The 23097-nt window shown below is 45.5% G+C and overlaps 1 protein-coding gene across 2 annotated transcripts in view; it reads right to left on the bottom strand.

Annotated features, from left to right (window-relative positions):
* Window positions 1-23097, bottom strand: part of CTDSP1 (CTD small phosphatase 1) — a 168925-nt gene that overhangs the window by 42064 nt on the left and 103764 nt on the right. For both annotated transcript variants that reach the window (XM_085650030.1, XM_085650029.1), the window contains exons 3-5: window positions 17767-17868; window positions 7761-7817; window positions 1237-1329 (exon numbers count right to left, since the gene is read on the bottom strand). In XM_085650030.1, coding sequence (XP_085506156.1) covers window positions 1237-1329; window positions 7761-7817; window positions 17767-17868 — 252 coding nt within the window. The remainder of the gene's footprint in view (window positions 1-1236; window positions 1330-7760; window positions 7818-17766; window positions 17869-23097) is intronic.

The raw sequence follows: 23097 nt of genomic DNA, 5'->3' as shown, positions 1-23097 counted from the left end.
CAGAAAAACAAGACTCATGGTTGACTAATCTCTGGCAGGAGCGCCCCTCCGCTGTGTTAATGGCCAGTACAGTCAGCGAGTCTGCTGTATAGAGAGGCTGAGCGAAAGACTGACAGTTATTTATCAGAGTCGAACTGCGGTCCCAGGCTGACTAGCAAGGAGGAAAAAAAACTGCCGCACTCGACACCTCGCGGAGCTGTTGGTGACTGCTTCATCCGGCTTGGATGGCTGGCACAGACTGCTGGGTTTTTTTCAGGTCTGCTGTGCCACATTTGTTTGCGGCAGCGAATCTGCCAAACTGTGCAGGGGGAAAGGAAATGCGTGCTCACCTCCCCCACATGGCTCTGATTAATTGGGTTAGAGGGAATGTGACGTAAGAAATGTATGGCACAGAACCCCATGCACGTCTTCCTTCACATCCTGTATTCCGTGTTCACGAAACAAGCATTGGCAAAATGGAAAGGATTGAGAGCAAGGCCCCAAAAATATTTTCAGGGATATGTATAGATGAAGGGAGGAGAGAGAAAAGTAAAGCAAGATAAAGAGTGAAACGGGGGTAGGACGAAGGAGGAAGGGGGCAGAGGGCGAAGGAACAAGGGAGGAAGAATATATTCGGTTTAGTACAAGAGGCGAGCTCAGGAGATGGAAGAGCAGAGAGCCAGCAGAGCGCGAGAAGGAGGAAAAGAGATTATAACAAGCATTGGCCGCGTGGCCGTGAAAGTGACGCAACCGGCCATGAAAGTGACACGGCTGTGAAAGTGATCGCGCGCTGTAAGGGTACCCGCGAGGAAAGCCAGATGGCGCACTGCGCGTAACTGTGCACGTAACCGCACGCTCTAGGCCACACAAAAAGCGTGTGGTCGGATTTTTGAAGCCCACTAACTAAAAGTCTCGCCAGAAGAGTGAATGCACTGGCTCAGGCGAGACCTAAAAACTGTTAATATACTGGTAAAGATAGTATAGTATCTACACAATTTTTAAAACATGATTTTTAAGCAGCTGGCAATATCTCCAGTCACACTTTGTTTTCAATCAATCAATTAACCAGAGGATTTGTATAGCACTACTTGTCACCTATGAGGGTATCCAGGAGCTGCTGTCGCTCCTATGTGCCTCTTAGGATGTACTTCATACTAGAGATCAGTCACTCTCTACTGGGCCAGACAGCACACTGAAGATCTCCGCCACAACACTGGCATCAGAAGGCAGTCTCCCCAGAGTGTCCCTCTGTCTCACCTTTGCCAGGCTGGCCGTGAACAGCACGCACTCAAACAGCTCGCCCATCCGCAGCAAGAACTGGTCCACGTGCGGCCGCTTCAACACATACACCTGGAGTGAAGACAAAGACAATCTTAAGGGGTCATAGTGTGCAACAGAACAACACTTATGTGACTGGTTTCTACCGTGGACATTCAATGACCCAAGAGGAAAACTACTATTTCACAAATCTAGTAATTGTTCTCAGGTGTGGGTAAAGTAGGACTGTATACGCGCACTGGTGCATTCCTGCAGTACTACATGTGCTTATAAACACTTCTAGGAAGGTCTGCTTAGATGTAAGGTGTTAACTTGATGGCATGTGGTTGTGTGCAGGTGTACAAATGTGGATGAGTAGATGTGCATTTGTTACTCTGAAGGTCTGCGATACATGAAAGGCTACATGCTGTTGCTATACAAGTGAACAGAGGTTTTTCAGATGGGCATGTAGGCATGTACGTGTAACTGTGTAAATGAGGAGAGATGGGTGTGTATGAGTGTAGGACATGTACCGATAGTTCAATACAGAAGGGCATAGGTGGTGCAGGGGCAACGTGCATGTATTGGCTTCAGAATACTGTGTGTGTGTGTGTGTGTGTGTGTGTGTGTGCGCACATTTGTGCATTTCATGTAGGTTTGCTGGAATGAAAGGTGTAGAGTGTTTATGTGAGTGTGTTAGAATGTACAAGTAGGCATGGGTGAAGGACAAGGGACATAGGTGTGGTAATGCTAAGGTTACTAGAGTTTGCTGCTGCAGGGATACAGTACTGAGTAATGCACCGGTAAGTGTCGTCTCTGACTACCGTTTGTTCTCGCGGTTCATAGGGAGAGAAAGAGAGAGAGAAAGAGAGAAAGAGAGAGAGAGAAAGAGAAAGAGAGAAAGAGAGAGAAAGAGAGAGAAAGAGAGAGAAAGAGAAAGAGAGAGAAAGAGAGAGAAAGAGAAAGAGAGAGAAAGAGAAAGAGAGAGAGAGAGAGAGAGAGAGAGAGAGAGAAAGAGAAAGAGAGAGAGAGAGAGAGAGAGAGAGAGAGAGAGAGAGAGAGAGAGAGAGAGAGAGAGAGAGAGAGAGAGAGAGAGAGAAGACTGCAATGTTACTTTACATGCTGTACTTGTTGTGTAACATAACGTGCATTTGTAAAGCACACGTTCACCACAAAGGGTATCTTGGCACTGCATAACAGGCGTTTATTGTTACCCACTCAGTGGTACTCATTTTATCGACCTCAGAAGGATGAAAGGCTAAGTGGACCCACTGGGATTTAAACCTGTGACCATAATGTCAAACACTGGCCCATACAGTGGGAGCATTAGTTCACTAAGGCACCAGACACGGTGTATGTGAAGGAAGCTTGCACTTCTCTTACTGAAACAGCTCTATGTGATGAAAGCTAGCCCTGCTACACCCATACTGAACCGATTTTGTATGAAAAGAATAAAATCACTGCTGGTGCTGGATTGGTGCAAGAGTTTGTGTCTGTTCCTTACACTGATACTGATTGTACTGTGCATGTTCTGTGCGATAGTGAAGCTTGCTCAGCTGATTCCTGCGATGTACTTGTGCTGCTTAGGACAGAAACGTGGACAAATGCTGCCTGTGCTGTACATCACTCCCTTGCCGTTTGTTCTGTGTGAGTTTGCACGGATACTGTATCTCTTTAGAATGCAAAGGGACCTTTAACGCAGTGTTGTATCTGTCGTTTCTATCAAGGAACCTCCACAGTCATTTCCTAAAGGGATTTTGTGATGAGTATGACGGAAACTTGTGGTGCAATCTTGTTTCCCATACTGTTCTTGCTTTGTGTGCGAGGGGTGTTTGCATAGTTGCTGTCCTGGAAAGGGGGGTGGGAGGGGTTCAAGCCTTATTTTGTATGTGGATGAAGCTTGCGCTGCCTGAAGATGAATTTCATTATCTGAAGAGGATTCTGGTCACCAGTAGAACTCAGGAGGCAGTGTTAGGAGACTGGATGAAGCCTTAAGACCCACTGAGCCACTTCTCCATGGATGGTGGCACGGATGGGTCATTATTGACAGTAGCGGGCGCTGGTTGTAGATCTGCAGCTTGGCACCAGCTCCAGCACCAAATAATCGAGAATAGGTCAGCTTAAGAGACCACGGCCTATCCTGGATTACTTGAAGCCAGCTCTGGCCACATAAAAACTGGACGCCTCCGCATATTCGAGAAGCTTGGTACCTCCTTGGGAAACTTGACACGGTTTCATCTCTGGAAGTATTGGTGATGTCTTCTTTAAAGGGCTTTCCTTCAGCGCGGTGCCTTTCTCCTCACTTGGCACTGCCTCCCCATCTTCATGTTCAGAGCCTGGCATGGTACCCACACACCAGCAGCCACCAGTAGGAATACTCTATACGACTCAAAAGGGACAAGCAAACCAGCCTCCATCTGAGACACAATTATTTCCTTCAGAAAAGATAAATATTCTACAATAGAAAAAAACAATCTAGAATACAAAAGACCCAGTCAAGATTACACAAGACGCATTCACTCTGAAGAGCAATCAAGCCCCTACGTATACCAAGACAACATTCTAAGAAAAGGTGACAAACACTCCGCTGTCAGAGAGAACATTTATAGAAAAGAAGTTACTTCATCCCTCACCGTAGACATCACAAATGAGGCCAACTCCTTTAACACTTTAGACCAGAATTGCATCAGATGATGGAGAAATCTGAGAAGATGAGAGGCTGTAAGACCTCTGCTGCAATTAAAACACTCTATCGACTCCACTTAGCATACAAATGCTGGCAGGCTTAGAACCTCCGATCGAATATATAATACATGATGTTGGAAAGTTACTTGCAATTACATGTGTAACTGGCATATTTTGTAGATGTGAATGTTTTCTGTATACTTCAATCATGGAGCGGTGGGACTCAGAATGTCCGATAATATGAAAAAATATCCGGAGGTCATCAATGACCCGGGACTCAGTCATTAGATCTACATGATATGAACAGCAACTGTGGAACGCTCTTGCCTTCCAGGCGACTCTCATTCATTGTCATATCTTCCTATCTGGAAAAAACCTATTGTACTCTTAAAACTAGTCCTTGCTGCATCGGGCAGCTGGATGGACTACGAGCCATTTTCTAAGAGATGCCAAGCTGCAAAACTGCTGTTACAGGCAAGTAACTTTATTTCGGCAGTGTATCTTTTATGGATTCCCAGACAATTCACTGAGTAACACGCAATATCCACCAAGGAACTGAAATAGAGGCAAAAGTGGTATAACTTCAAAAGGCCTTCGGGCTGCTTGGCCTACCCGAGCATCTCATTGAACGATCCCCTTTATCTGAACAGTGGGACTACCTCAAATGATGGATTTTCCATTTAAATGCACATATTAATCCTTTTTGTAAGAGATTGCTTTAGGTACCAAAGCAGTGACACATATTAAAGAATTCCCTTATATGAAAATTACACCCACTATGAACCCTTTCCCAACCTTAGAAACATGTCTATAGCTCTGAATATGTGTTATCTTATTCAATGTGGGTACAGTTTTGAAGCAGAAATTGGTTAAACTGATTTAAGAGGTCCCCAAGTGCGGATGGCCTAAAATAAATGGAAAAGAATAGACACAGCAAAATGCAGCAGAGAGGGGGGAAAAATGATAAAGAATACAAAAAAACTAAAGAAAAATGTGATACAAAAAATTACAACACCTGCTGGAAGCTCAACAGAACTTACCTTCCCACAGAAGAGTTTTTATGCCCAATTTTTATAGAACTAGAACTTCAGGTCCTGAAACTTACTTCAGGGAGTTAAGTCGACATTAAAGCTAGGACCTTCCCCTCATATTTTCTATCAACTGATTCAACTCATTTTCCGCAGCAGCTCCTTTGCCCCGCATCTCGTGTCCAGGATACATGTCCTGAGCTCTCTCCACCTACAGGTGTTTGAGCCAATATGTATCGGGCCCGATAAAATCCAACTCCGGTGGGTGGAATTTAATGCATCTGATAAGTAACTCCCAATTAAGAGTTTGTCCACAATAATGGGGGACTAAGAGTCCCATTTGGGTGCTTTTTATTCAAAACTCCACATACTAGTAATTATGGTCAGCCCTTCCTACCAAAAACATTTTGAAAGGTTCAACCTGCCTAAATGTATGGGGGGGAAAAATGGCAGCCTAGCTCCTAATTGAGATATGCGTGGTATTGGAGTTACCGCACATTGCAATTAACCAAGCCACTTGCAGTGAGAGCCTCAATCTTAGAGTAGAAGCTGCCGGTTGATTATGAGATCTGTCGCCAGGACGAGTCGTGGTGCAGTAAAGTGGTGAGAGGTTTACCGCTCTTTCTGAATGACGCTATTACCGGTCAAGCACATTTACGAGAATGAATGACAGAGCATCATGTTATTCCTGGGAGTTCTTTCTGAGGGTTATGTCCCAGCTATTTTCCATAATTTATCTATGGATGATTGGTCTCTTGCCAAATGCTTAACGGGGGCACTTGAAGCTCTACAAATGAGAAGACCGCCGTCTGCTCATGGGTGAAATGTTCTTAAAAGATGAGGTGTTAGTATGCAAACGCTTTGGTGTTCTGTTGTCATTCTCTTATGTAGCATCTTCAGGTGTGTTTAAGCATCCTCTGCAATTCATTTTCTTGAAATTGGTCACTCGAAGGCACAATGATGCTAAGAGCAAAAAAAGTGATCGATTCAAAGACCTGAATATTAACTACTGATACCTCGTTAGGTGGGCTTGCCCAAAATGAAGCAGTCCAGTTCAATCTTCTAAGCTATGTATAAAAACAATGGAATGGAATGCTACCAAGAGGAATGATCAGTGGTTGAGATAAATTAAAACATTTTCTTGCGTGGCTCTTTGTGCGGTCATTATAATGACATGTATCTGGACCCCTCAGCAGGAAACTCTGACACCTGAACGTCCGCTGTAGGCATAGTAAGGTCCCTCATGCTAACTGCCTGTGGCACGGTCTCCTTGAACAATTACCGGTGCCTCTTTGGTCTTGGCTTCCAGTATCTCTTACAATAGCGGTGGCATCCGTCTTATTTCCATTATATTTTTCACCAGTGCATGCGTCTTGACTATTTACGGATTAAATGGGGTGAAGCGTAGATTTTCTTGCCTTAACCCTCCAATCTTCACTCACTCAGGTACAGTAGATGCTACCAAAATGGGGTTGATCCATCACCTGATACTTGCTGAAGATACTATGGTCAAGTCTTGTTTGAGGTGTCCCAGTCCAGTTCTGCGATTTCCCCCTGATCATGGGCAGACCACCCTTACTCCTGAGGGAACAACAACAAGATATCTAATGGACTACACAATTCGAACTGGCCACGAAGACAACACAACTGGCGGTTCCAAACTCTACCTCGTTGCAACTCTGAGCTGCCTTTTTGGTCAGACAAAGGTTATTTCAGAGCAGTTACTTCTATCAGTTCTGGAATGCAAATGTAGCACATTTTTTCATTAGAAAGCAACAGTGCCATTTAGACCCCAATTGGGAGTAGGGTCAATAGTACAGTAACACCCAGAACGCGCTCTTCGTCTCCGAAGCGGCTTCCCAAACATGCTTAATTACAATTGCACCGTTGGAGTCCTCAACACTGATAGGATGAACCAGCGCCGCCAACTGCTTCTATAACATCAGCGTTATCTACAACACGGAGACCATCATGCGGGTTAGTTATTCTGGAGTCTTGGTTCTCAACGAGGGGAGATTGCGTGAAGACTTGGTAAAAGGAACTAACAGCGATCGCCTTGGTCTAGCGGCGTGAACAAGGCCACTGTGTTTTTGAGGGAACGGTATTAAAGAGCATGAGGGGGTTCTGTAGCATGAGAATGGGCAGGCGTCGGCGTCAGATCACTGCAATAAATCATGTCCAGCAGCACATTTTTTTAGGCCTAGGCAAAATTTAAATTAAGCCTACATAATTTACACAATTTGTATGCCCATTTGTGGTAAAGGTTTACAGCGAATGCTCAGCAACAGAACGTGTTTCACTATTGTTCACAGTGCTTTTGTTTAAATGCGCCCTTGTACCAAACATTTAAGCAATAAAGCATTTGTGCTCTAAAATAAAGTGTGAAGTAACGGATTCACATTTTGAGTAATTATGCATATATTTGCATAATTATGCATACACAAATTATGCGAATTTTCAGCACCCCTTATTTTTTGGCCTTTATTGAAGGTGAACCTTAATTTGGAAAATGGATGAGCCGAAAGGGCAGGGCAGTCAATTCACTCAAAATTGTTAGCCTCACCCACAGACTTTGCAGTTCATGACATTCACTGTAATAAGAAACATATGGGATACAGTCTACAAAGCAGCCAACAAGAAACAAAAACACAAACATTGATATGCTAAGAAATGGATGAATCTCTCCAAGAACCAAAACCTTTCCATGAGATCCGGACACTGGACCAAAAAAAGCAATAAAAATGCAAGGGTCCTGTAGGGTCGCTGGAGAAACAACAGGTAGCGCGGATGTGGCTCTGGCGCGACTCTCACCTGGTGAACGGTGCCGTCAATCTCCACGGGAATGATGAAATCTGCATTGCTCACCGGCTGCAAGAGAACACAAGGTGAGGTTCACACAGTGTGGGTCCATGAGAGTGAAAGGCAGCAAGGTGGGCAAAACTGACATACATCACTGTTCAATGTTTGCACGCATTCATTCGTCTACCTATCCTACGACTCTTATTGCACTTATCCTCTGACACCACAACAATAAAACACACACACACACACACACACTGAACAACATATGCAAGATTAATTAAAAGAAGAAAAGAAGAAAAAGAAAACATGCTGCTATCTAAAAATGGCAGGCATATCCTTGTAATAATGAGTATCTGTCTTGCACATAGTTCTTTTTGTTGTAATTTAGATGAAGTATCTACGTGGGATGTGGCGCACTACAGAGAAAATGAGTGGCAGGGCGATAAACCTGTTAGCATTGCGTAGAGCGCTGTATTATTCTCTTACCAAAAATTTAACTAAAAAGAGGGTAAAAAATGGAAAGAACACTATAAAAAAAGAAAATGTAAAAGTAAAGAATTGGAGGGCTAGTCCGGACACTCATTTTCAGGTGGATGTGCACAGGTGATCATAAATCGCCATCATTCACAGAGTAAGACGGCCAATGACTGATGTGGACTGAACAATCAGCCCAGGCAGTACACCGTCATAGGTTGAAGCAGAGCATAAATGGCACTCGGGCCGACCAGTGGCACAAGAACGCGGACCCAAAGGCCTTCCATGCATCTATATGGTGGATATATGTTTATACATTTGGATGCATGTGTTATTTCATGATTTTGTTTTATTACAAGATCCTGACAGACAGCTAAGCATGTCAGGCCTTCCAAAGAGATTCTGGGAAGAAGTTTGTACAGAGGGAATCTTCAACGCCTAGGGTTTGTTTGAAGGGAAAACCAACATTAAAACCTTTCCCTACAAAGGTAACCTGTGAGATTTTGTGCAACAAAAAAACTATCTGCAGGCTTTAACAGAGAGTAATAACAATCAACTCTTAAATGCCTATTGATTTTAACTAATGATTTTCACGATCAATATGTCAGGCCTACCGCCTTTATCATAACTTTTCATTATAAAAATAATCAAGCCCATACCTTTTATAATTTTTTGTTACCATAACCAACTCATACCTATTGTTTTAGTCAACGCTTTCCCACAAGGCAGGTGTACAGTAATAAAAATACAAATATGTAAAAAATTTCAGTTGTCAAAGCAAAATAAAATCCCTACTAATATCGGCTAATAAGGATTACCGTGGTGCAAATCCTCAATCCCCTTGGTTTGTCCAGGTGGGTCACCAAAACCATTGCCTATTGCGGTAATCTGTGATATTCCATGTAACAAAATACCTATTTGTAGGTAATAACAGCCGACTGACCGTAACAGATGCTTTTCACAATAAAAGCATCACACCTGTTTCCATAATGAACATTTCATAATGACCAGATCAGGCCAATAGCCATGATCATTGGCTGGCCACCATCAATGCAGTCCTGCTGTACGGAGTATAAAGTTTGCCACCAACCAAAAGAGCACAATGCAGGCACCCTTTTTAGTAGAAGCACATACCTTCCAACCCAATAAAATCCTCTACTTGGGGACACCAACATGTGGGAGAATCTTAAACACCTCTCTCATTAGAACTCTGAAAGCTTTTTTGTTGATCACAGAAGGTCTGATGAGTGCTGTGCTGTCAAGGCAGACCTAAAAATGCATATAGATGAGTGCAGCCCGGGGCGTCCCATAGAACTCTCAAGCCTACAACAGCACTCGGAAGTCTAAAGTTAATGATGAAAAGGAAGGGGCACTGTGCTGCTGCCGGAGAAAAACAAACATCATATATTATCTACTTATCTAAGACACTTTAAGAGTGCATTTAGCAGCACTGCAGTGCCACGTGAAGGCACCCGAGAGTTCAAACATTATCCCATTCATTGGAAGCTTGATATGTTCGGTGCAATGGTGAGCCTTCTCTGGGATGCCAAACTTCTGCTGGCTAATGCAGCTGGAAAAACAGAAGTATCGCTGCGTCGAGGGGAAGCAGCTTTCCTGTGAAAGCAAACAGCTTCTGCCCAGTCAAAACATCATCTTCTGTCCACCAGATGGGGTGGAGTCATTCGCTGTAGTACTTCTGAAAGCTCTTTTTTAGGTTGATCACATAAGGTAAACGACAGATACGCTGTTAAGCCAGACCTAAATAATGCTACAGCATTAGGAAACGTGGAGCACTGGTTGAGGTCGAACTTGTCCACATTGAAAACGAAAGATTTAGAAACAAAAACATAATGCAGTTTTTTAAATGCCCACTAGATGGTAGAAGTAAGCAACGCATGAGCCACCTACCAGTTCTTGCTACAAAATGCAACAACATGCTATTTGGCATCAACAGAGTGCCCTTCCCTTGTTGTGACCGAGGCAGCAATATCAGCATTTACTGCTTTGGAGGAACTCTGGCCCGAACATATTAAGGAACAAAGACATCTACCCTTAAAACAGCGATTTGTCCTTTCAGTTAAGTATTGGGTACTGTACTCATGTTGCCCAGTTTTTATTTTGTTAGTTAGGGTATGTGGCAGTCTACCATTAAATATTAAAGTCCTGACCTATTAGGTCCAGTCATAGGTTTCAATAATTTCAACCTGATCTCGAATCCTGGTAGCTATGGCACAGAGCAGACAAGCTGAACTGAGATGAAATGTGTAAGCATTTAAAAGTAACAAAACAATTAAAAAGTCAAAAAAGACACTACCATAAAAATCCCTCTGCAATTTGTAAATATAGAGAAAAAAAATGTAGTCAGCAAAATGAAACTAAACCCACAGAAATCCAACAATGGGAACGATCGATATGAATTGTTAGATCACCGATGGTAGTCAAAGGTCATGGGAGACCAGGACGAAGGTGCGATTTGAGGCAGACCATGATGCAGCCCAGGTCGGACTCACCAAGTGGATTAGTCCTGGTAAAACCCTGGAAATCAAAAAGTTTGTATGTTGGAATATCAGAGAGGGACTCTAGTCACTTTTGTGAAGAAAAGCATTACAATATCAATTCAGAATGAGACTGTCACTCTTTGAGAAGAAAAATCCTTCCAGAGCAGATCACGGCTTAAACTGTAGCTGCCGCTCAAACAAGTTCTGGTGCCCAAACAACCACAGGGATACACTTCTTAAGTACACTTTGAAGGCTCCCAGGACCTCAGTGGAGACACTTTTGTGACTTTCAGGGTGTCAGGCAAGATGTCCAAGAGCTGGGTCCAGTTGCAGGGACTAGTGGTCAGGTGGCCACTTTAGGGAAAAGACCTTATACAGCTTGTTGTGTCCCTGCACTCACACAGGAGGTCAGCTAAACTGACCCTTGGAGTTCACCTATTTGTTCTGAATACAAGTGGAAGCAGGTCCAGGCTACAAGTGGAAGCAGCTCCAGGCTACAGGTGTCCCCACAGATCTTAAACAGAAGATGCACCCCTTTTTCCACAGGTCTAGAGTGTGTTCTAGAAGAGGGTGCCTTAGAGTGTCACGTATATGGCTGGCACTAGCTAGTGGGTGGGAGTGACTCCTAAGCACATCCTAACGTATTAGGTAAAAGTTCCCCAGGGCAACCATACACACTTTTTCAGTAGTTCTCGTTTACCTAACTGCAAACGGACCCAAAATGCCATGTGCCAGGGCAATGCAAAGATGGCTGAAGTTTTCAGCCACTTTAAACGTGGCCTCTGGAAGCCCTATGGAAATGACCAGTGTCCTCCCACATTTAACTAAAAAATCCAGTTAGAAGCAGGCAGTGGACTCAACAAAACAGGATACAGAGGTCTGGTAGAACAATACCAGGGTCCCGCAGCAATCAGATCGGATACACAATACACAAGAATTGTGTTATGGACCTATTTGATGCCTTTGAGGTGCACAAACGTTTTACACATGCCACCGACAGACTGATTAGGTGGGATTTGCCACTGGTGTGCCAACAGGAAGGGAGGGACAGTAGCCCCCACACTGAAGGCCCAGCTGAGCTCAGGTCAACCTGTCAATCAAAAGGGTCTAGTGTGTAGTTCCTGGGAGGTATTTAAAATCTCTTTAAGGGCAAGCACTTGACTGATATATGCTGGGGAGCTAAAGTACATTAGCCTCCTAGGAGGTTTAGAAAGGGAAAAGGTAACTTTCTAACCTTTACCGTCCCTAAATATTTATTTAAATAAAACAACTTAGCTGTTGAATTGAGCTTTTAATAAATAATGAAAAGGAGTGGTTGAATTTGTTTTCTAGCTGGCCCTATAAACCAAGATTTAGAACTAATATTTTAATCTGCATTATTTTTCCCTCATAGGACAGCCAGAGCGTTCCATAGTGAAAATAGCCTTCGGGAGCAGGTCACTGCAGGGACATCGTAACATCAGATTTCTACATGTCCAACTTAGAAATAAAACGCACCCTGCCTTCTGGGCTACAAGGCTTGCATGGCGTAGGCATATTCACTTTTAAAATGAAGGTTTTCCCCTGAAAAAGGATTATTTTGACAGGACAGTGGCAGGTTCAAACTGCAGCAGTCAGGCTATAATGGTAGGGTTGAAGTCACGCTTTCCTTGTCACACTAGTGACTGGCGCAATAAATGCTGCAGTCCACGTGTGACATTTACCTTTACATGCTAAAGGTGCAGTTTCTATACCATGGCCTTATAAAACAGATATGCTAATTAAGGATTAGTGCACCTCTACAAATGTTAGGGGTCACAGCACACACAATTGGCACTAGACAGTGGGGTCACTGTGTGCAGAGTCTGAAAACCAGCAATAAAACTCAGCAAAAAAAGGGGCTAACCACACAAAAAGGGAATATTTTTCAGAGTAAGAATATTTTTGAGGGAGTTTTCCTGATTTACTCATTTTAATGGCATAAATAAGATTTGCACATAATAAGTCTTCATCCCAGTGTTTAAGATAAGCCAGAGGTTTGATTGTGGTCACTCCAAATTGTTTTTAACCCACTACTGTAATTCCGGGGCCCAAAATTACAGTACATATTCCATCATTCTAGCTTCATCCAACCTACACTTTATTTGGTACCAGAAGTGGTGAACTAACTAGCACATTAAGAAAAGAAACGGAGTAGTAAGTGTAATATGCAAAGGAAAATGGCGGCCACCTAAGGCTTCCAGGAAATGTGCCCCTTGAAGTTCTTAGTAGGAATTGCCTTTATTTGTCCGATGTTTACTCACAAGTTCAAACCCCCATATGCATCTGTAGGGTGAATACAGTTACTTAGTGACCTATAGGGAGCCATCGTCCCTGACCACCACACAACTACTAGCCAGCAAGATGACACTGTCTGGCTGTAGGCTGCAATTCTATAACCTAGGCAGAGAGTTAACCCCTAGTGCAACCCATCCCAATTCCACAGTGAGTAAACTCACCTCTAGAACACAATCTTGCCATTCTGACACCAGTAGTACCCCAATATACCCAGACCCAAAGGAAATCATGTGCCACCTCCCCAGGACTTGAAGAACTCACACCAAGATCCACCCAACCAATCCAGCTTCGACCTCAACCAATCCAATCACCCACATCTAAATTGCTCAACTTATTCAAGGACAACACACTTACAGGACGAGGTCATTCCAAACAGCAGACACTCAGAATGTCGCTTGCCAGGAAGACGTTCAAGATTAAGGGAAGGTACAGGCACATGATTACTACGTTACCAGATCGTACCTTCTTCCCCTCACCCACCGCAAATTAGTCAAACCACCATGCAACCGAGCAGCCACAGCACAGTGACCTCCCACAAACACCCACACTCACCTCTCAAACTTCAGGATTCTCTAACCCACAGACTAACCTCAATTTCTGCTCAACGCCACAGCCAGAGCACCTGTAAATGTAAATGTATGTGTCTTGTAAAGCGCACTGCTGCCCTGAGGCGTCCTGGCGCTGTAGACCGCTGGGGAACCCGTCCTGGCTATCCCTGTGAGATGGTCCCTCCTGGGTATCTCCAAGGTGAAACCAGGCATCCCCGGCGAATGTGGGGGGCCGTTGTGGAGATGAGGCAAGCTAATGCCCAGAGTTGCCGAGTGTGATCCCTGGTTAGAGTAGGCACCGAGGCGAGAATTATCAAGTCCGCTGGCCCTGGTCCACAACCCTGCCGCGTCGGGAATTGAACCCTGGTCCCGGGCCGTCCTCTGCTTCCGGGTCTGCTGCCTCTAACCAGTGAGCCACACCACTCCACCTAGTACATGATCTCAAACCAGATACCGCAGATTTTGCTCCTCCTGCTATACAAAGCCGCGCCTCGTAAAAGGGCCTTCATGTCAAGAAGAAACAGATCCAGCATCTAAAATGTCCATCTATCAATGCAAGGTCTACGGACAAAAATGTATTTAAGATATTTGATCTGCTCTCAGAAACGACCCTAGGCCTCACCTTCATCAAAGAAACATGGTTCAGTGAAAATTCTGCACCCACATGCCATGAAGCAAAACCACCTAAAAATGGCATCAACAAAATCATACAGCAAAAATTGGTGCAGGCCTAGCAGTCACGCGTAAAAGAAAGTGCTAGAAATATTGAAAACGTCACTTCACTAACTCCCACTAGCTCCCTTATTTAGGCTTCCACTTCACAGCAAAGCAAACTTTAAAGATGCCTTACTACATAAACAGTGACCAAGATTTTTCTAAACCACCCCAACATAGACCATCCCAGATCACCCTAGGAGACCTCAACATCGGGTTTAATAAGAACAATTTAACAGTCACAGAACCAATCACCTCCAACTTTGAGGCTTTCCACCACAAACAAATTGCATCTGCTCCAACTCACTCCACCGGGCACACATTGTACATCACATTTGCCTCCCTGGAACATGCCTCAGTGACCAACAACTCCCTGGTAATGTGGAGTGACCACGACACCATTACCTTCAGAATCAACATACCCATCCATAACACAACAAATACAGGAGAAGCGACCACAAACAAATGCACGTACAGGCAATGGAGAAAACTAGAACTCACAAATTTCAGCTCTCAACAGGAAAAAGTCCCAATCAATATGCGACCTCAAGCTCTACATGCCTTCTACAGCAGAATGTCCACTGCACTGGACAACCAGAAACTGCTAACCAACACATCCAGGGTTTACCACATGATGACAAACACATGAATTCATGACATCAGAAGAATGAAACACCTCTGCATACAATAGAAGTGGAGGAAATCAGCGGTTGAAAGAGACAGAACCACATGGTCACTATCACTGTGACTGCACAGAAGTCATGCAACCACAAAAAGACGGACATTCTCACTGTCGCAGACTGCCCATCTAGGAACTCCACAAGATTCAAGCAGCATTCCACCAACTAGTGTGCAAAAAACGCAGAAATACCATGATCACAAACCGTCCATGACAAAATATCCATGGAACTAACCCTGGAAATTGAAAATATAGAAATCCAACTTCCGCATTTCAATGCCTTCAACACCCTCTCAGTAAAAGAATTCCACAACATCATTAACGCAAGCAGGCTATCGGGATCACCTTCAGACCCAGCACCACCAAAAATCTTCTGTGCAAAATCTGCGAAAGGGAGGTAGCTTGAAATGTCTTCAACAAGTCCTTGGATTTAGGATCATTGCCACCAGAGTTTAAAACCTCTTCCATTAGACCACTCCTTAAAGAAGAATCTGGACTCATCCAAGCTGCAGGCCAGTATCCAATGGTCCATTCCCAAGTAAAGTATTTGAAAGAGTGGTTTGTACTCAACTTTCAATTTTTTTGTGGAAAACTCCCACAATCTGTACTCTGGCCAGGCAGAGGCACAGTCCGTACTCAAATCCAGACTAGACAACCTAAACTTCAGAGTGGACAGAAATGGAGCGGCTGCCCTATTGCTTCTGGACTTAGCATCATTTAACATTGTCCAGCACCTGACACTACTACAATGGCTCCGCCATCTTGGAATACCTAAAAATGCTTAGAAATGGATACAGAAAACTTGGTGAACTTACCACCTTTCACAACCTCTTGCATCAAAAACTGGGGCGACCCCCTCAGGAGTCCAACAAATCTCCTCTCTTAATGAGTATCACCTGTGCAGATGATATGCAAATCCTTATACCGGAAAGACCTCCAAACGTTAAGACATGATGACTGTCTTGGAGCCTTAAATGCACCGATGATGAGTAACCACCTAGAGCTATATGCCGCAAAGACTGAGATCATGGCCTGATGGTAATGGCACAACTACCAACCTACTGTCACATGGCCCAAGGAAATCGCTGCCACAACAGTTACATAAAGAGAGGTAAAAACCTAGGGGCACCCTTTGACACCGATCTACCCAATGCCACGTCAACAAGATCAGAAACTGCACTTCAACACAATGAAAATACTGTGATGGGACTTTCCTCACTCAGGATACCATCAAGAGCTACACTCCATCCTCGTGTGATCACCAAGCTGAACTTTGACAACGGCCTATGCTTCGGTACCCCCACTTTATCATCATCACTGGCTCCCTGTCCTAGAAGGTCAAGGTTGTATGCCCTGTACATTGTCCACAGAGATTTACTAGGAGAAGGTCCAGTATACCTACAAAATGAATTTAAGCAATGTAAAAACGAAGACACTGCTCTCCGTGCATGCACGGCGCATGGCCATATTGCATTAAAGTAAGAAATCCACAGACGGCGCCTCGTTCTGGGTACCGGCCGCTAAGCACTGGGACTCGCGGCCGGCCTAAATTCAAAACATCGAGAAGCGATGTAAAGCATGACTGTTTCCAGTATAACAACCACCACTGACTATCCTGGGATAGAACCTGGCACAAGAATCGCTCCTTTGAGAACAAGTACAGTGCACGGCTACGGTGTTCGCAAACCCTTTAAAAACATTCTCCGTCTCTCTAAGCTCGGGTGGGATGACCAATGCAAATTCACACACACCCCTACTGGCCTCTACAAATACCCGAACACTCAAAATTACTATCGCCCATTGTAGTTCAAGAAAGGCTGCATAATTCACTTTTACTGTGCGACCCTCTTAGACTCGCACAAGACAGAACTGCTGCAGTTCACGTCTTATCAGCCAGTATCCTTACCAGCCCAGAGCAACAAACAATGCATCGCAAACTGAACAAGCATGCAATGACTGCTACGCATCACTGGCCACAGGACAACTCCAGCTTACATAACCACTGCTGGTCCCAAGCAACGCAGTTGGAGCTGGAGGGAGCTTCACTGCGCATGTGGGTTTGGCCGGCCTGAGACAGCACGCCAAACAGGACTCGAGTCTGGGTACCACGCGGGTGGACGGCGTCCCCCCACCTATTTTACCGGGATCTTGATACCTAGAGCAAATGGAGCCACGCATTCAGATCAGAGCTCATTCAGAACGCTGCTCACGCGCTGGCTTCTCTGATGCAATCGCATCTAAGGGGTGAGCGAGGGGAGGCAATGAGTCTGATGGTGCAAACCACCTTTCATGACATCACTTCCTGTCGTGACGTCAGCGTCCCCCCACTTCTTTTTTTAGGACTTGTGCCCTGACGCCAGACCCTCGTTGTGCAGTGAAGGGAGAGCCCACCGCTAGCCCACCACCAGTCATATCCTGGACTCGTCAAAGTCCTGGGATCAGGTCCAGGCTATTAAAATAAAACAATAATGCACCAGGCTTAAAAGCAGCTTTATTATCGTTTTATTTGCTGGTGGTTTTGGGGGAGGGGGGTGGCGCATCTCGCTTCTCCGCTCTAATGGAGTGGCTGCAGCTGAAAACAGGAAAAGATGAGCATAAAGGAAAATGGGAGACATTGGACAGAGAAGGATGAGAAAGCGGGAATGGGGAGAGCATGGAAAAAAGAAAAACAAATAAGATTAAAGAATAGACAAAATAGAGGAAGGAAGAGGAAAGATTAAGGGTAAAAGAGGTTAGGACACAATTATGTTTAAATAGTAGCCTCTTCTGGGCATCAAGAAACTGACCTTAAACGAACTATGAACTAAAGTCTCGTCCAGGTCGATGACGACGCAGATCTTCCCAGCGTCCTGAGCCTTAACTTCTGGAAGAAGATATTTAGAAGCAGTCTGGTAAAAAGACAAATACATGAGGTTAATACATGGATGTGGCTTCTGGAGCATCCTGAATGATCGAAGTGCTACAGAATCCACACCAGAGGCAGCACGTGGCGGAGCACGCAGGGTGATATAGGTGCTACTCACTGTCCCAGAGGCAGCAGGCGCAGCCCAAGCACCACAGAAACCACACCAGCAAAAGACAACGCAGCAGCCAGGGCAGTACAAGTACAGTAGAAACCACACCAGTGATAGATGATGGAGCAAATCGCGCAGCCAAGCACTATAAAATCACACAAGCAAGGAACACCAGAGCAGCCAGAGAAGCCCAAGCACCATATAAACCACACTAGCGGTAGACATCAGAGTAGTCAATGCAGCCCAACCACCAAAGAAACCACACCAGCAATAGAAACCGACGCAGCCAGGTCAGCTCAAGCATCCTAGAAACCACACCAGTGATAGACGCAGCAGCCAGGGTAGCCCAAGCACCACAGAAACCACACCGGTGACAGGTGCAGCCTCAGCACCACAGAAACCACACCAGTGATATGCGAAGCATAAGCCAGCTCATTTCAAATACCATAGAAAGCACACCAGCCAAAGATGATGGAGAAGTCAGCCCAACACAAGAGAAAGAGCAACCAGAACTGCAGAAGCACCATAGAAACCACACCAGCGATAGCAGACTAAGTAGCAGTCAGGGCAGCCCAAGTAGTACACAAAACACACCAGCGATAGACAAAGCAGCTGCTAGGGCATCCCAAGCACCACACATACCACACCAGCACTAGCAGACGAAGCAGCAGTCAGTGCAGACCAAGCACTATAGAAACCACTCCAGCGATAAACACCGGAGCAGCCAGGGAAGCTCAAGTACTACAGAATCCACACCAGTGATAGAAGACGCAGCAGTCAGTGCAGTCCAAATACCATACAAAGATAAACAGTGACAGATGATGGATCAGTTAGCGTAGCCCAAGCACCACAAAACCACACCAGCAATTTATGCCAGAGCAGCCAGGGAAACCCAAGCACCATAGAAATTACACCAGCGATAGAAGATGCAGCAACCAGGGCACTCCAAATACCACACAAAGCCAACCAGATGACACAGCAGTCAGCGCAACCCAAGCACCATAAAAACACACCAGCACTCGCAGACGAAGCAACAGTCAGTGCAGCCTAGGCACTATAGAAACCACACCAGCACTCGCAGACGAAGCAACAGTCAGAGCAGCCTAGGCACTATAGAAACCACACCATCACTCGCAGACGAAGCAACAGTCAGCGCAGCCTAAGCACTATAGAAACCACACCAGCACTCGCAGACGAAGCAACAGTCAGTGCAGCCTAGGCACTATAGAAACCACACCAGCACTAGCAGACGAAGCAACAGTCATCGCAGCCTAGGCACTATAGAAACCACACCAGCAATCGCAGACGAAGCAACAGTCAGTGCAGCTTAGGCACTATAGAAACCACACCAGCACTCGCAGACGAAGCAACAGTCAGTGCAGCCTACGCACTATAGAAACCACACCAGTGACAGCAGAAAAAGCAACAGTCAGTGCAGCCTAGGCACTATAGAAACCACACCAGCACTCGCAGACGAAGCAACAGTCAGCGCAACCTAGGCACTATAGAAACCACACCAGCACTCGCAGACGAAGCAACAGTCAGTGCAGCCTAGGCACTATAGAAACCACACCAGCACTAGCAGACGAAGCAACAGTCCGCGCAGCCTAGGCACTATAGAAACCACACCAGCACTCGCAGACGAAGCAACAGTCAGTGCAGCCTAGGCACTATAGAAACCACACCAGCAATCGCAGACGAAGCAACAGTCAGTGCAGCCTAGGCACTATAGAAACCACACCAGCACTCGCAGACGAAGCAACAGTCAGTGCAGCCTAGGCACTATAGAAACCACACCAGCACTCGCAGACGAAGCAACAGTCAGTGCAACCTAGGCACTATAGAAACCACACCAGCACTCGCAGACGAAGCAACAGTCAGTGCAGCCTAGGCACTATAGAAACCACACCAGCACTAGCAGACGAAGCAACAGTCAGCGCAGCCTAGGCACTATAGAAACCACACCAGCACTCGCAGACGAAGCAACAGTCAGCGCAGCCTAGGCACTATAGAAACCACACCAGCACTCGCAGACGAAGCAACAGTCAGTGCAGCCTACGCACTATAGAAACCACACCAGTGACAGCAGACAAAGCAACAGTCAGCGCAGCCTAGGCACTATAGAAACCACACCAGTCTTGCAGATGAAGCCACTGTCAGCGCAGCCCAGACACTATAGAAACCACACCAGCACTCGCAAACGAAGCAACAGTCAGCGCAGCCTAGGCACTATAGAAACCACGCCAGCACTCGCAGACAAAGCAACAGTCAGCGCAGCCTAGGCACTATAGAAACCACACCAGTCTTGCAGATGAAGCCACTGTCAGCGCAGCCCAGACACTATAGAAACCACATCAGCACTCACAGACGAAGCAACAGTCAGCGCAGCCTAGGCACTATAGAAACCACACCAGCACTAGCAGACGAAACAACAGTCAGCGCAGCCTAGGCACTATAGAAATCACACCAGCACTCGCAGACGAAGCAACAGTCAGCGCAGCCTAGGCACTATAGAAACCGCACCAGCACTCGCAGACGAAGCAACAGTCAGCACAGCCTAGGCACTATAGAAACCACACCAGCACTCGCAGACGAAGCAACAGTCAGCGCAGCCTAGGCACTATAGAAACCACGCCAGCACTCGCAGACGAAGCAACAGTCAGCGCAGCCTAGGCACTATAGAAACCACGCCAGCACTCGCAGACAAAGCAACAGTCAGTGCAGCCTACGCACTATAGAAACCACACCAGTGACAGCAGAAGACGGAGCAGCCAGGAGGGCCCTTTGCACTTTAAGTGTCAGAGGAAGAACATCACTCGGTCAGTTGTTTCAGGTATGCATTCAACATGGGGAAAGAGAGAGTGGAAACCAACATAATGCAAACATCTGAGGTGCCTCGAATGTTTCTACACATACTTGAGAATTCCTATTACCTGAGCAAACAAACCACGGAGGGCCCTAATATGAGAATTAGTCAATCTAGTAAGACTTTAAGGCACAGAATGCAGTCGACCTTTCAATAATGACTTGCTCATGTAGGCTTGAATTGAGAGTGGCTCATGGATATGTTAAGTGCAGTCTCTAATACTCTACCAGGGCTAAATCATTATTATCCAGGTAATAGGAGGTCCGTGTGGCTCTATGTGGACATGAAATTGTAAGACATTTTCAAATATCTTGGCAAGAAGTGTGGCTTTAGCCATTAGCTTGAAGGTAGCTAGAGCTGTAGAGCGATGTTTGGTTTCTTCACTCAACAAGGACTCTGTGGTCCTTGTAGATGTGTCGGCGTCACAGCTGTACTATCAAAGAGTACTGGTTGGTCCTTGTCGATATGTAGGTGTCACAGCTGCTCTATCAATGAGTACTCCGTGGTCCTTGTCGATATGTCAGCGTCACAGCTGCTCTATCAAGGAGTACCCTGTGTCCCTTGTAGATATGTTGGCGTCACAGCTGGTCTATCAAGTAGCATTCTGTGGTCCTTGTAGATATGTAGGTGTCACAGCAGTCACAGCTGCTCTATCAAGGAGTACTCCGTGGTTCTTGTGGATATGTAGGCGTCACAGCTGCTCTATCAAGGAGTACTCCGTGGTCCTTGTGGATATGTCGGCCTCACAGCTGCTCTATCAAGGAGTATGTCGACGTCACAGCTGCTCTATCAATCCATCCACAATTCGAATGAATGTTGGAACTAAACGCTCTGCATCTTTTATACCAATCCAAGCAGGCACAGGGTCTCCTCTACAGAATGATGGCCTAAACCCCTATTTATCACTCATTCCTTCTGGATAGAGTAGTTTGAGGGAACATTCTAGGAGTACGCGCCATTTGAATTCGAATATTTCCAGCAATTGGGGGTATTCGGTTTGTTTTTTTGCAACTCTGTCTCTTTCCGTCTTCATTTTGAAAGAGTATCAGCTTCAATGGAGGACGGATTCACAACATGTTATGTTATATTGATTTGTATAGCGCACTAATCACCAGGCCCTTGGGCAGGTGTGTGGTCCCCAAGGTGCTTTTAGGAAGATCTAGGTCTTCAGATTCTCGCGGGTTTCGAAGAAGTGAAGAGGAGGCACTGATGTGTCGTTCCATGTCTCAGGTACGATGTAGGAGAATGGGAAAACCTCCAGTTTAGCTGTTGAGGATACGGGAGAGTCTGCGAGTAAGAGTGAGGTGCAGGTGCGGCCGGTACAGTTAAGAGCTGTGGGGCCAGGAGGGGGAGGGGTGGAGTAGACATCAGATGGGATAGGAAAAATAAAATAAATAAAACCACTTACCTTGCGCTCGCAGCATCGCCAAGTCGGCGATGTGGCAAGCGCAAGTTAAGTGTTTTTATGGATTTATTTTCACTATCCCGTCGAATATCGACTAACCAGCCCCACCCTCACCTCACCGCTCTTCCCTGTACCGGCCGTGCCTGCTGAGGTGTCTGGCGGGTTGGTGAAAGTGTATGTGGCTGTTCCGGTATTCTGGTCCTGTGTTCTGTAGGGCTTTGTATGTGTGCATTTGAAATGGCTGTGCTTGTGAATGGGGAGTCAGTGAAGCTTCCTGAGGTGCAGTGTGAAGAGGGTGAGGGGTCCGAGGTAGAGTACGAGTCTTGCGGTGGTGTTCTGGTGGTCTAGTGTCTGTGTAGGAGTTGAAGATTCTGGTGTAGATTGTGTTGCCGTAATGTAGCGTGGCCAAGACTCTTCAACAAGAAAGTGAATTAAGGTTGATTTTGCTTATGTTTCGATCATGTATTCCAGTCTACCATTTCATGAATATAAGGTACTCATTTCGTTCTCTGCTCCTTCTCAGTTTGTTAACTAGCTTTCTCTAGTTGGTTTGGAACATTCTCGCTTAGGGTGTAAATGGTTGGCTTTTTCACATCCTAATTTGTCAAGATTGTCTGTGGACGTTGCACTATCATATCTGCTACCCTGCCGGAGGTTGCTGTGGCACCTTGCCATTCCAAGAAGACCCCGAAGTGCACACATAGAACACTATGATTAAAAAAATATATGGTTGATCGGCAAGTTTGAAACGATCCCTTGGACCATGGATCCCCTCGGTCATCAGGGCATCATCTGATCTCTCCACTTTGGATGTAAAGAGATCCCTTATATT

Source organism: Triturus cristatus, chromosome 3_2 (assembly GCF_964204655.1).
Source record: "Triturus cristatus chromosome 3_2, aTriCri1.1, whole genome shotgun sequence".
NCBI lineage: Eukaryota > Metazoa > Chordata > Amphibia > Caudata > Salamandridae > Triturus > Triturus cristatus.
The sequence above is the reverse complement of the archived record's forward strand: the minus strand, read 5'-3'. Positions and strand labels throughout refer to the sequence as shown.